Consider the following 14,237-nt stretch of genomic DNA (forward strand, 5'->3'; position numbering starts at 1 on the left):
GCCCACCTGGCAGACTGTGGGCCCCAGCTCCCGAGCTCAGCCTGACCCTTCGGACACCCGCCCTCGCTGGGGCCCCAGAGCCCCTCACAGGCCCAGCCAGAGAGAGACCATGGACAAGTGGCAGCAGGTGGCAAGGAGGAGGGCAGGCCCGGCATGATGATTCTGTGGCTGAATAAAACTGCATATGACTCGGTGCTGGGGCTGTGCACTGGGCCTGGGCCGGTGTGGGTGTGTGGGTGTGTGGGTGTGTGGGTGTGTGGGTGTGTGGGTGTGTGTGTGATGGAGGCTCTGCGGGCAGGGAATGCAGGAGGCTAGGTCTGTATACCTCTTGATTCCAGGCCCAAATAAACACTTGGGAAATTCAGCAGACAAGCTGCCCATAGCTGTCCCCCAGCATACCACACAGCCAGGCCTGGTATCTCTCCCGCTGCTCTTCTCTCCCTGGACCCGGCCCACTCTACTCCCACCCTAGAGGACCTGGAGTGGCCTCTGGACATTCCCTTAGCAGAGCTCTGTGCTTTGCAGGGAGATCTCTGTATCTCCAGGTCCTCCTGCCCAGGCCTGCCGACCCTAGCCCCGTTCTCTCTCACCTTGAGGTGTAGCTCTGGGACTTCCTGCCCCAGGAGACCAAGGGAAAATTCCAGATGGCTCTGATGTATTTATGGTCACTCAGCAATTGATCTGAGGAGAAGGAAATGGCAACCCACTCCAGTATTCTTGCCTGGAAAATTCCATGGACAGAGGAACCTGGCAGGCTACAGTCCATGGGGTCGCAAAGAGTCGGACATGACTAAGCACATCAGCACAGCAGCAATTGATCTGAGACTCAATCCCTTCTCCCCAGTTCCCAAACTTCAGTCTACCAGACTGACAGACCCCCATGCTTCCAATCCACCCGTGCCCACCTTTGTCCTCCATTCCTCAGGGCATAGGTTCCTTAAAGAATCTGAGTGCTTGGGGGACGAATCAGCTGGGAAAGGCCTCGAGACCTGTTTGTATACAAGAAAACTGATAATGAGGAGGAGGATGACACCCGGCCCCGTGCAATGAACCCCATGTGGAAAGCAGTTTTTTCACAGAACTCTAGCCTGAGAGGCATACTCCGACAGTGCTTGACAGCCTCAGTTTGAATTTCCATCTGCTACGTGCTAGTTGTGTGACCTCATGCCAGTTACTTCTCTCTGTACCTCAGTTTCCACATCTGCAAAATGGGAGGAGTAGTAATGCTGTATGTTCATAGACAGTGCCTAGCACACGGTGAGCACGAATACTTGTTGTTGTTTCCTTTTGCTACAACTGATAGGACCTCAGAGATCTCATCTAAACTTCTCATTCTGCAGGTGAGGAAACCGAGGCTTCAGAGAGGGAAGGGACTCACTCATAGAGTCATGAGATAGGTTAGGGGCAGAGCCAAAATTAGCTCCATAAAATCACAGATCTCAAAGGGGCTGGAAGCAACCTCAAGAGATCATCTGGTAGGCTTTGCCCTCAGACAAGAAGATAGTGTGAGCCACATTTGATAGATAGTTGAGGGCCGGAAGGATAAGAGGCATTCTCCGGAAGCTCACCCAGGCCCTTTGCTGGCTCCATACATGCACCTGTCTCTCTACTTTGCACTCACACCTTCCCCTTGGAGGTATATGGAACAGTGCAGGGCACAAGGGTCCCGTTCAGTCAGTAATCAAGGATTGTCGGATAGAATCAGAGACATGAGAGATTATACAGGCTGGTTACAGTCTCTCCTAGGTCACCAATGACTTACAGGCCACTGCTGAGATAGCAGTGCTAGACATCAAGGAATAACCTTCAGAGAGGGAATCTGGGGTATAGATCTTCCTAGTCCTCTCTCTCTCCCCCTACCTCCACATCCCCGGGTCAGAGCCTCCACATTGCAGACATCTGTGCACTGTGCCTACCTCACCCAGGACTCAGTCTCTTTCCTGCCTTTGCCTCCGTGCTTCTCAGGCACCATCTCCCCTACATCTGTGCCCTGGATCCCCCAGCCCCAGGTCCGGTTTGGACAGACAGATCTGAACCTCACTAGATGGTTTATTCTACCTGAGTTGGGAAGAAGGAGGCACACATCTCAGTGGATGCCTGGAAGAATCCCACACCTTCCTTTCAGCCCAGGGGGATGGGTTGCATAAGGGGGGTTAGTACAGAGCATGGTAAGTGACTCAACCTCCGGATTTCCTCCTCTCAGCTCAAGACCACTGCCCCTGGACTGATGTTCAAGGCTCTGGGTGATGGGACCTGGGTTGCTTCAGTATCTGTCCAATTTCTTTCCCACAGTTCTGAATCATGTCTCCTCCCAGCCCCCAGCACCCGGGGCTCCCCGGGGCGGGTGCCTGCCATGGGGTCTGGAGGAGAGCCACAGCCCCAGGTGAGAGAAGCGTACCTGGGCCCTGCCTGACGCAGAGTGGTGAGCACACTGCAATCCTCTGTGACAGATCGTATCCCGGAGAGAAGACAGGTAGCCGGAAGTCACACTTTCGGAATGAGGTTTTTCAACTGGTTTGGTAAATTATTCCAGAAGTATTTGTTGAGCATCTTTCTCATACCAGCCCCTTGCAAGTTTCTGAGGACACTGTAGTGACCAAGATAAGTCCAACTCTTAGCTGAATAATTCCTCCACCTGTTGTGTTCAGGCAGTGCAGGAGATTGTGGGTCGCAGGAGAGTGAAGTCAGGTACTTAGCCCCTAATGCCTGGGGACAGGACAAGGACTCTGCAGCTGCCTCACAGCCTGGGAGGGTTATGGCTCTCTGCTGCTGCTGGAGCTTACCACTCCTGCAGCAGGTAACACAGCAGAAGGTAACACTGAAGTTGAAACCTTAAAAATGTGCTAGAGGAGGCAGATGTGCTAAACTGGGGGGGAGGGGAGCAGGGGGAGAGCAAAGGCCAAGGCTGTGAGGTGTCCTGGTCCAGAAGAAGCAAGGAGAGCTGGTGAGGCTGACTGAATGGAAACGTGGAAGAAGAGTAGGCCAGAACTGCACCGCCCTCCCTCCAGGACAGTCTTCATCCTCTCTGAAGCAGCAGGCTCCCTGCACCCCGAGCCCCTCTTCCCCCACCACCCTGCCGCAGAGATGCCTGCATCCAGAGGTGGCAGAAAGAAGGCACCCCCGGGAAGGGTGGTTAGTCTCACCCTTGCCTGGGGAAGGTACAAGGTCCTGGGACAAGGGCATGGGAACTTTGAAAACCAGCAAATCAAGGTCCAAAGCGCACACACTTGTGTTCCCTTGGCTTTACAATCCACACTTTGGCCCACTTTTCCTTCATGAGCAAAACTGGGACCAGTGTAAGAGTCCTAAGTTGACAGCCCAGATCGGCCCCAGGGAAGGGGGAGAAGGGAGGATGTTGGACATACCACCAAGAGGGAGGAAGTTGTCCAAGGTGAGCCTGCCAAGGTCAGTCCGAGGTGGCGGTGGCAGCTGCTTGTGAAAGCTGCTCCCCCTGCTTGGTGCACACCTCCCCACCCCACCCCCCACGGATTGCCACATGCCCAGGCCCCCAGGGCCCCCATCCCAGTGTTGCAAGATCCCGGTTGGGGTTGTGGGGGTAGAAAGGGGCCTCTTCACCTCCACCCCCTATCCTACCCTGCCCCAAGCCAGTGAGGGGACCATGGGATGGAGGGGGCCATATGCGAGATGCTGAGGCAACAGTAGCCAGGGCCTGTGCACTCCTCCGGGACGGTCACTTCCTGTCACCACCAGTGGGCAGATCTTTCCTTTCAGGACTCAGCTGGGCTGGTCCCCAATGGGAAGGATCCAACCTGGACAGGACTCCAGGCTGGCCTGTCAGCTGCCCCCATAAGCAGACCTGGCTTGGCCCCAGAAAAGCACCAATGAGAAGTTCACTGAGGAGGCACATCAGAAACTCCCTGAGGCTACCTCATGGGAAATGATGGGTATTTTCAGAGGAAAATGGCTGCACCTGGCCATCAATTCTGACTTCATGGAGCAACAGAAGAGTTCGAGGACTTGGGAGAAGGAAGTCTTCCTACTAGGGAGAGACTCCCCATGCAGAGCTGGAACCTCCCCTTCTCTTTCAGAAACCCAGATCTGAGTTAGGTGGAGGCAAGCCGTACATAGCATGGATCCCCACACCCCACAAGCCAAGCTTCACGCTGAAGCCCCAAACTGTCCAGAACCCGACTGCTCCCCACACCTAGCACTGGCGCCCTGGCCAGACCATCCAGCCCTGCTGCAATCGGGACGGTTTGCAAAACGCCTGTAGCTCCCGCTTTGTCACCATCTGAGGTTAGGACTGCGCTCGGGAGATAAGCCCAGGCCCCACCCGCCGTCCCGAGTGAGACTGCTGGCCTGCTGCAATCGGGACGGTTTGCAAAACCCCTGCTGGCTCCAGCTCTGTCACCATCTGAGGTTAGGGCTGCGCCCCAAGATAAAGTCTAGTCCCGCCCACTGGCTCTGCCTTCAAACCTTACAGGCAGCAGGGCCAAGAGACAGAGCTCCAGGGAAGCCTACTCAGGGTCTGGAAGCCTTAACCACACCCAGTATGAGGACCCCTTCTGCCTGTCCTCTCCCTCCTCTTCTCCCCTTCATCCCCAGCCTCACTTTTGCACCCTGTCCTCATCACCATCCTTTCCCCTCACTCTCCATCTACCTTCCCACCTCCCTTCTCTCTCAGCACTCTCATTCATTCATTTGCTCAAACAATACTTACAACCCTCTGGGCATTTTGCTTGTTTTAGGAGCTATAGGATCAGCAAGGACAGTCCCTGCTCTTGTGGGGTTTACAGATTCACAAAGGGGACAGACAAACATACCCCCACCAATAAATAGATGGTTCTAAATTGCAGGCAGTGCTATGGGACAGAAATAAAGTGTGATTGTGACAGATGCTTATAAGAGAATCTGATTTAAAAGTGAGGGTCAGGAAAGGCTTTTGGAGGAAGTAACATGTAAGCAGACACCTCAAAGGTGAGTAGGAATCACTGTGGCCAAACCTGAGGGCTCCCAGCAGAGGCAGGAGCTCCCCAAGCAGGACCTTCCCACTCACTGGCAGACGCTGGGGTTGGAAACAGACTAGACTGATGGGGAGAGGTGAGGTCAGAGAAGAGCTGAGGCCAGATCTCGCTCTGAGGGGATGCAGAGCATCCCGGGGAGGAACCACCTTCCAAAGGAAGAAGACATTTCCTCTCTCCTAAGGTCAAAGAGGAGAAACACAGCAGCAGACACAGACCCAAACAGGTCTGGAGTCCGCCGAGGTTGTTCCCCTCTCAGCGCTTCTGTCTTCACTATGAAAGAAGAGGTGATTGCAAGTGACTTAGTAGGAAGCTTCAAGGAAGAGGCTTAAAGGTGTAAAATCCCATTTGCTGACAGTGGAAGCGGGAGCTGAGATCTCTGATCTTGGGAGTGGCCAGTTGAAGTCAATGATGACAATTTTAGGTGACAATAGTCTGTCCTCTGGAGGGACTTCCTTCAGGGGTCCTTACTTACTTGGGAGCAAGTGTGGACAAGACAGATGTTGGGTTCATCTGGTCATGGGGCTCACCCAGGGAGGCAGGATGGATGGGACAGACAGGGAAGGGGAGGGATTTTGTTTTGAATCTGGAACCTAAGGCGAATAAGAAGAGGTGAAGAGACAAGAAGGGCCATGGTTCTTCAGTGAGCTTTAGAACAGCGGCAGTAAGCCGGCTTGAGCAAACAAACCATAAGGAAAGGAGATCATATCAGAGAGTGGGATGTTTGATTCAGTTATTTCATAGGTACTGCAGTTTCTAGTGATAAGGCCTGGGTCTGACCCTGGGTGGGAGTGGGGAGGGCTTGCTAAGGTGGATGGACAGGCATGTTAAGATGAGAGGATTCAGGAACTGAGAGGTGACCGCACTGGACGGAGCGCCCAGCTGGATGACACTACCTAGGATGACTTCTGTGCTCAACCTCACTTTCTGTCCACAACCCATGACCCACATCCCACCTCCACCCTCCATTAATGTCCCTTCCCATCCAGTTTCCCACCTCCATGCCCTCTTTCTCATCTCCATCCTCATCCTCTCCAACTCCATCCTGTCTCAACACTTTCATCCTCTCCTTACCCCTTTCTCTTTCTGCACCCTTATCTTTCTCATCCTCTTCCTTTCAGCACTTTATTTCTCCTCCACACTGGGCACCTGAAAAGCTACTACATGGTGGATTAAAGCCTGTGCTGAGGAGCCTAAATACATGGATTCAAATCCCATGGATACCACCTACCCATGTTGCCTCGGTTGTAAAAATGGGGTAATAATAACAGCTACCTCATAAGGTTGTCAAAAGGATTACCTGAGTCTAAAGTGCTTGAAACAATGTCTGGGCACAAAGGAAGTGTCAATCACAGGATTGTTGCCCTCCTCCTCTCCTTGCTTCATTACACTTTCCTTCCTCCATCTTGGGCTTCCCCAGTGGCTCAACCCAATGGCTCAGCAGGTAAAGAATCCACTTGCAATGCGGAAGACAACAGGAGACATGGGTTCGATTCCTGGGTCAAAGATCCCCTGGAAAAGGAGGTGGCAACCCACTCCAGTATTCTTGCCTGAAAAAATCCCATGGACAGAGGTGCCTGGCAGGCTATGTCCATGGGGTCACAAAGATTCGGACATGACTGAATAACCAAGCACGCACACACCCTCCATTTTCTCACCTCCATTATCCCTCCGCACCTACTTCATATTTCTTCTGAGATGCAGAGATGAATCAGCCTCAGCCCCTACCCACAGTCTGATAGGGAAACAAGCACAAAAAGAAATGTCAGGAGAATATAATAATAAGCACTACTTCAAAGATGCGAAGGAAATGCCCTTGGAGAATAGAGGATATGCAAACTAACACTGCCTGGGGAACTAAAGAAAAGTCTCAACAGGCAAATAAACCTCTCAGCTGGATCTTGAAAGATGAGGAAGGATTTGCCAAGCAAAGGCAGGATGAAGTTATTCCAGCCAAAGGAATATGACGTGTTTCCTGTGCGGCTTGTGTTAGAATGTCTGAAGTTGTGCAAGCTTATGAGAAGTCAGGATGAAGCCCTTCCCTGGAGAGGGCACGCCCTATCCCAGTAAGGCCAGAAGGGGGCAGCAAAGCTTTAGGAGCTGTGGCAGCCAGAGCCCAGAAAACCTCCAGAGCTGCAGAGACCTTGAACCCTTCCACAAGCCCTGACACTGAGGATTTTCCCCAGACTGGGCCAGCCAGGCCAGGGTGGTGGGAGAGGGGGGAAACAAAAACAAGATTTCTGACATTTGGAGAAAAAAGACTAGGTGTGTCTCAAAGGAAGAACTGAAGTCCTCTAAATATGCCCTCTAATACATGTTGAACATCTTTGAACATCTATTAGTGTTTTTTGAGAGTTTACTTTTCCTCTGGGCAGGCCTCTAAGCAGCTTCTATGAAGCCTCACAAAGCTAACACAACAGCCTCTCATAGGTGATGTTAGTCAACCTACATGTGTTTAAATGGCAAGCACCATGCGCTCTACATAGGTGGAGGAGATGCCTAAGTCCTACAGCTTAGAGTTCACCCTGTACTGACCTGGGAGCTAGTGGAGTGCAGGAGCCTTGTTTGTCCAACTCCAATGAAACAGGCAAGCATCTATGGAGCAAAGAATGCCCCTCCCCCCACCCCATATACACCATTATAGTAATCCCAGTTTTTTGTTTCTGAGGTTTCAAGGTTGTTCACTCAGAATGACAGGAACTTAGGCTGAGATGAAAGAGGGTTAGGAGAGAATTAGGAAGTAGGCTTCTCTTTGGAAAGGTCAGTTGAGGCCTCAGGAATTAACACTGCTCCACTCCAGCTCTGCTTCTGGAACCCCAGCGGGGAAGGGTGGGGGCTGCTGCTTGGCCCTCGTAGTTCACATTGGATCTCCTAGCAGTAATTACAGACTTAGTCAACAACACTCAAATCTTGAAAAAAAAAATAACTCAAGCTTGGTGGAGGGGATTTTGAGATGGTAAAGAGAAGAAAGCCAGATGTAAGTGAGGCAGGGAAGAAGGGAACAGAAGGCTAGATCCAGAGCAGGCTATGGAGAGACGTTTATAAGATGTGGCTGCTGCCACTGCTCCTCCTGGGGATCTACTCCTCCTGGGAGCTGCTCCTCCTGGGGATCTACTCCTCCTGGGAGCTGCTCCTCTTGGGGATCTACTCCTCCTGGGAACTGCTCCTCCTAGGGGGCTTCTCCTTCTGAGGAGCTACTCCTCCTGGGGGGCTACTCCTCCATGGGCTACTCCTCCTAGGGCCTGCTCCTCCTGGGAGTCTACTCCTCCTGAGGGGCTGCCTCAGGCAGGTGTCTACATGATGAGACACAGAAGTCTGAGCCTTCTCGGGCCTCCTTTCTCCCAACTTCCCCCAAACTTATGTTCATCCTCCCTCACCTTCCCTGGTCCCCAGGATCCTCAACCCCTCCAAACCCAAACCTGCCATGGTGGAGATCCTGTATCAGAGGGAGCTTGGAATCCTGAAGGAGATGAGGTGAGAGGGGAATCCTGAGCCCTGGCAGCAAGGACAGAGGCTGGAGAGAGAAAGCTGAAGAGCACAGGAAGACTAAAGGGGCAGAGAAGGGTATGGCAGGGAGACCACACAGAAAAGGAACGGGATGTCTAGGATGTGGAGGTAAAACTGCCCATCTTGCTAAGTCCCTATAAGGCAAGGACCCCTGCTTCTGAAGCCAAACCCTGCACAATACTGCCATGCTGTCTGGGGAGACCCACACACCCCAAACTACCACAGTTAAGTTCATGTGATTGACAGTATATACAGTACTGCTTCAGGAACACCCAGAAATGTCTCCAGCTCACCTACAGCTGTTCATTCTTGTCAGGCACAGCCTCTTGAAACCAGGATATGAAGGAGAGACTTGCTTGGAGGTGAAGGTGAAAATGATTTCTCAGATTTGGGGAACTAAAGACCTCTAGACTATCTAGCGGAGAAGGCAATGGCACCCCACTCCAGTACTCTTGCCTGGAAAATCCCATGGATGGAGGAGCCTGGTGGACTGCCGTCTATGGGGTTTCACAGAGTCGGACACGACTGAAGCGACTTAGCAGCAGCAGCCTATCTAGACCTCTCCACACCACCAGCATCAGAATTACTTAATGCGCTTCCTACCAGGGCAGATTCCTGAGCCCCTCTCCTCTGGCAATTTATTAAATCAGAGACTGGTGGGGAGTTGGGGGGAAGACTCCCTGTTCTAACCATCTGCCTAGACGACATTCAGTTCATCAGACTAGAGACTGAACTGCTCCACCTCTGGCTCCTATCCTGGTACCCAGCTTCCTGTCATCCTCTCCCGAGCCCAACCGCTAAGCTAGATGAGACATTTCACTCCCTACTATACCCCTGACGCCCATCTCCATGGTTATGCCTTGTGATTAGGGCAGGAACCCCACTGCTGACCTATCCAGAAAGGGGGGCCAAGGATCCAAAACACTGATTTCTCCTGTATGTGTGGGTTGCCCACACTTCCAAGTGCCACCAAGAGGGGAGGATCAAATCAAATCCCTTTTCTTGGCTCTGCATCTCAATCTTAGATGTCATGGGAAAGAAAGGGAGCATACAAGCCGTTTTCATTAAATTGTGCTTAATTGGAGGAATTCCCTGGTGATTCAGTGGTTAGACCTCTGTGCTTTCACTGCTGAGGGCCTGGGTTCAATCCCTGGTGGAAGAACTAAAATCCCAGGAGTTGCATGGTACAGCCAAAAAAAAAAATCATGCTTATTTGGGGTAACTTGGGGGCATGCTGATGAAGTTTGGATGGGCACTGAAAACCTCCCACACCATCCCTTAGCACCACCTCTGCCAAGTTTCCTAGGCCTCCATTTTCAGGGACAGCTCTGCATTACCCTAGTCCCCTCCTTTCTGCCCCCACCTGACCTGGCCCATGAATATTCATCTATCAGAGCCCCCACTGCCTGCTGCCAGCTGGACTAAGAAGACAGGCCCCTTGCTGATACCACTGTCTACTGCACCCTGCATTTTCCAGCCTCAGCCACAGTGTCGTGGTCATGGTGACTGCTGCATGATGAACAGGAAGAAGCAGACAGGCTGAGGGAGGGGGCTCAGGTCACTCAGCTTCCCATGAAGTGGAAGGACCTCCTCAGGGTGGAACAGAAGGTGCCTCTCAAGCTCTAGGAAGACCCTATTGGGCAGAGGGGTGAGAGTGTGGGTCCATCCTGCTGCAGTCCCTTCACTTTGCCTGATGTGTCCTCAGGCCACACTCTGTGAACTGCTCCATGCCCTGGGTTTCTCTAGATGGCTCCTTGAGACATGGAAGGAGGGACTGTCTGAATGAGGGCAAGGTCCCCCCACCACGTCAGCCAGAGGGAATCACTGATATCTCACCAGCCCCTTCCTTCCAACTCTCCCTCACCCTTCTGAAGTTTCCCTCTCATGTACCATCTCTCCTTTCAGTCTTAGAGAGAACTGTTCTACAAAGCAAGTGACAAGGCGAGATGAGTAGGGACAGCTGCTTTCCACCACAGCCTGGCCAAGCACTTGGAACTGTAGGAAGCTCACTGGGTGCTTCCTTGGAAGAAGCGGTGAGAATAAGAACAGCTTAGGGTCATGGAAGGAAGAGGGAGCAGTCAAGTGCTACCTCCTCCCGTGGGGCCCTTTGTCTTTACACTGGGAGGTCCGACTATTCCAGGACTGTAAATGACTGCTACCTATGACAGCACCCAATGTCCTAGGCTTGACTCAATCACTTGCTGCCTTCAAAGACTCAGGCTGAGGGTTCCCTGGTGGTCCAGTGGTTAAGAATCCACGTTCCAATGCAAGGGAGACTGGTTCAAACCCTAGGACAGGAAGATCCCACATGGCACAGAGCAACTAAGCCAGTGCTCCACAACTACTGAACCAAAACTCTATAGAGCCTGCGAGCCACAGCTACTGAAGCCAGTGTGCCTAGAGCCTGCACTTCGAAAGAAGAGAAGCCACCACAGTGTGAAGCCTGAGCACAGCAACTAGAGAGTAGCTCCCGCTTGCTGCAACTAGAGAAAGCTGTGTAGCAACGAAGACCTACTACAATCAAAAGGTTAGATCAGTAAATTTTTGAAAAAAAAAAAAAAAGACTGGGGCTGGGACCAGGTCAACCACAGCACTGCAGAGGTGCTATTGTGGGGCCGGGTGAGAAATAAGGGAGAATTGTAGAGGGCACTCATGAGTCAAGTCATCTGGGGGGAAGTGGAGAGGTTGGAGGGGGTTATCTGCTGCTAAAGTGGAATGGAAACTGTAAGCATGGCTGTCCTTGAGGAATTTGGGGGATTCATTTGTTCTGAGGCCTCTTTGTCTTCCTGCCTCTCTGGGCCTGGCCCGGAATTTGGCCCCGTGGCCACCTGTGGGAATGGCGCCTCAGGCTTCTCCTGTACTGGCTGATGTGCATGTGCTGCGGGGCTGAGGGACTGCACAATTGGCTGTCCCCCTCGTGTCACTCTATGATCCCCCACACACAGCGGGCCGGGCTGCCAGTATCTGCACCCGGATGAATGAAGCTGCCCCCCAGACCCCATGCTGGGAGGCCCCTGCAGGTTCAAGCCCTTGGTCAGTGGGGTGGCTGGACTAGAGAAAGCGGAATGAAACAGAGGTGGCCCGGACAGAAGTCTCCTTCTGAGGCATCTGGACAAACACTACTCTACCCTCTGCCCTGCCCTTCAGAGTGAATACTCAAAGAAGGGAAATGGATTCCCACCTGGGGCCGAGAATCCCCATGGGGAGATCTACCATCCCTAGAGTCGGTGCTTCCTTGCCCACCTCACTTCACAGCTGCTACCTGGGGACGAGACCAGGCATCCCTCTCAGATGCCACATGTCAAGGAAGCAGAGCTCACTGGCTTGCTGCTGTTTACATCAATGCATAGAGAGGGCAGTGTACAAAGTGCAGGTGGAGGGAGCATCCTGGGCCCCATTCCTTCCAGGAAAGGCTATTCAGATGAGTATCAGAAGTGGGCTAGCTGTGGTACACTGGCAAAAAGTTTGGAAGTGCTCTTATGGTAGTACCACACAACGTGTTTTTATGTACATCTTTTTTTTTTTTAATCATTGGAGTATAGTTGTTTTACAATACTATTTTAGTTTCAGGTACATAGAGCAACATTGAAAACAGAGTGTTTCAATATTTTTATAGATTATACTCCATTTAAAGTTACTATACAATTTTGACTCTATACATTGTGCTGTACAATGTATCACTGTAGCTTATGTATTGATGTTCACTCATTTTTTACTAAGTACCCTGCTGAGTCCATGACTGATTTAGAATGAACATTTTCCTTAGAAGGAGGGCTTGAGTAAGTAACAGGCTGTAACTGTGCCCTGCTACGTATTTCCTTGCAGACACCTGGCTACTATGATCTTCTGTCCCTCGTGCTGGTTGTGTTAGACTAATGAAGTTACCAATGCTATCACTTACAAACCTGTAAGTCTTTCAATCCGAGACCTGGATTGAATTGGATTAGTTGGGCCTCCAGGAGACTCCCTGGGGAAGGAAGAGTGAGAAACACTGACAGAAACAGTACTACAGGCTCTAGTGAGCAGAGAAGGCACTAGCAGGTAAAGAGATGCTTCTGGCTAAGGATTTATACAGGAGGCCAAGGAGAATGCTTAAGTCCTTTACTTCATAACCCTCCTCTGAAGACCTTCCCGTTCATCGCACACCTGTTTCACGAGATATACTCTTTCAGGGACTATACTTCCATAAAAAGAGCCAAGTGTCCAGAAAAAAGAAAAAAAGATCAGTCCTTTTAGGTGCTATATCCACAGCCCCTTACCACTAGTCTGGTGTTCACTGCGCGTATGTGGAAATCTGGCTGCCAAGGGCCTTCAGTTGGTATGCTGCCTAGGGCTCTGACCTTGACTCTCCAGAAGAAACCTCTAGAAGTATCATTATGAAGGAGCCACCCTTACCATAAAATACAGCAAGTAACAGCAAATAAGGTAACATTCCAAGAAGTCTTCTTTCAAATTCCGGAATCTAGGTATTTGAAATTGTATTGATTACACATTCATAACACATACTGTCCTGTGGACTGCTGTGCTGTCATTTCAGTCATGTCCCACTTTGCAATCCCATCAACTGTAGCCCGCCAGGCTCCTCTGTCCATGGGATTCCCCAGGCAAGAATACAGGAGCGGGTCGCCATGCCCTCCTCCATGGGGACATCTGAGCCCAGGAATCAAACTCACATCTCCTGCATTTTCAGGCAGATTCTTTCCTGTTGAGCCACCAGTGATTATACAAAGCTGTATTTCTGAAAACAAGGATCCCTAACATGGGGCCTTTTACTGTGGGACACCTCTCCCCTCAACAATAATGGAGTTTACCCATCTCTAGGACATAGGGCTCCTAGTCCCCTTAATGGATTTTTTTTTTTTGCCTGCGCTGCCTAGCTTGTGGGATCTTAGTTCCCTGACCAGGGATCAAATGTGGGTCCCCTGTAGTGGAAACAGAGTCCTAACCACTGGAGCACCAGGTTGTCATCACCTCAAGCATGACCAATGCACCTTGCCTAAACACCATTGTCTAGCTCTTCCCCTAAGTCATTTCCCTTGCTGCCAAGTTCTCCTTCCAACAATATAAGTTCCTGGCAGTCTTGGATCTTGGTCTCATTCATTTCAGATTGTGTATACCCTTTTATTGATTTCCTGTTCAGCTTACCATTTAGAAGGAGATCTAAGGTAGGAAAAAAGAAAATAGCTGAGTGAGAGAGGGTCTGAGGGAGTTCTGAGTGAGGGAAGGTCTGAAAGAGTGTCGAGGGAGGAAAAGAAAAGAAACATAAATAGGAGTAATTTCGAAAAACCAGAAATAAAAATAAAACAAAGGTAAGACCCTCCACCACCTAGGCATTATTCCAGGCCACATTATCACCTCTGCGTTCCTAGGTTTTTGGCTACTTTGGACCACAATTCTTTCATGACCCACCAAGGTCTGTCTGTGGGATTCTGCCCCATGTTGTTTTTCCTGTGGATGCACTGGGAACCACAGCCTATCAGAAAGAAGCGACTCTTCAGGTGGGACCTCCTGCCCTTTCATCATTCACCAGAGCGCCAGTGCACAACAGGGGGCCCAGTGGAGGGATGAGAAGGTGTGATGCTACCTGGAGCATGACAAGGGTTACAGCAGAGATGATTTCTTAAGAGACACTCGATGGAAAGTTGATCTAATGTCTATACTTATGTTCTACTTTTCTCAGAATGTCTCTTTCTCTGTATATCAACATTACACTAGCCTTGCAATTAAAAAAAAAGTAGAGACTTATGG

The 14,237-nt window shown here is 51.1% G+C and overlaps 1 protein-coding gene across 1 annotated transcript; it reads left to right on the top strand.

The window, feature by feature from the left end:
• The first annotated feature begins 7,477 nt into the window (after window positions 1–7,477).
• Window positions 7,478–12,078, top strand: CIROP (ciliated left-right organizer metallopeptidase). Its single transcript, XM_024998181.2, is given in 8 exon segments — window positions 7,478–7,509; window positions 8,376–8,456; window positions 8,806–8,857; window positions 11,022–11,108; window positions 11,262–11,353; window positions 11,432–11,531; window positions 11,637–11,816; window positions 11,818–12,078. Coding segments are annotated over 8 exon segments (885 nt in total).
• Window positions 12,079–14,237: the final 2,159 nt, after the last annotated feature.

The sequence above is a fragment of the Bos taurus genome, chromosome 10 (assembly GCF_002263795.3).
Source record: "Bos taurus isolate L1 Dominette 01449 registration number 42190680 breed Hereford chromosome 10, ARS-UCD2.0, whole genome shotgun sequence".
Taxonomy (NCBI): Eukaryota; Metazoa; Chordata; class Mammalia; order Artiodactyla; family Bovidae; genus Bos; species Bos taurus.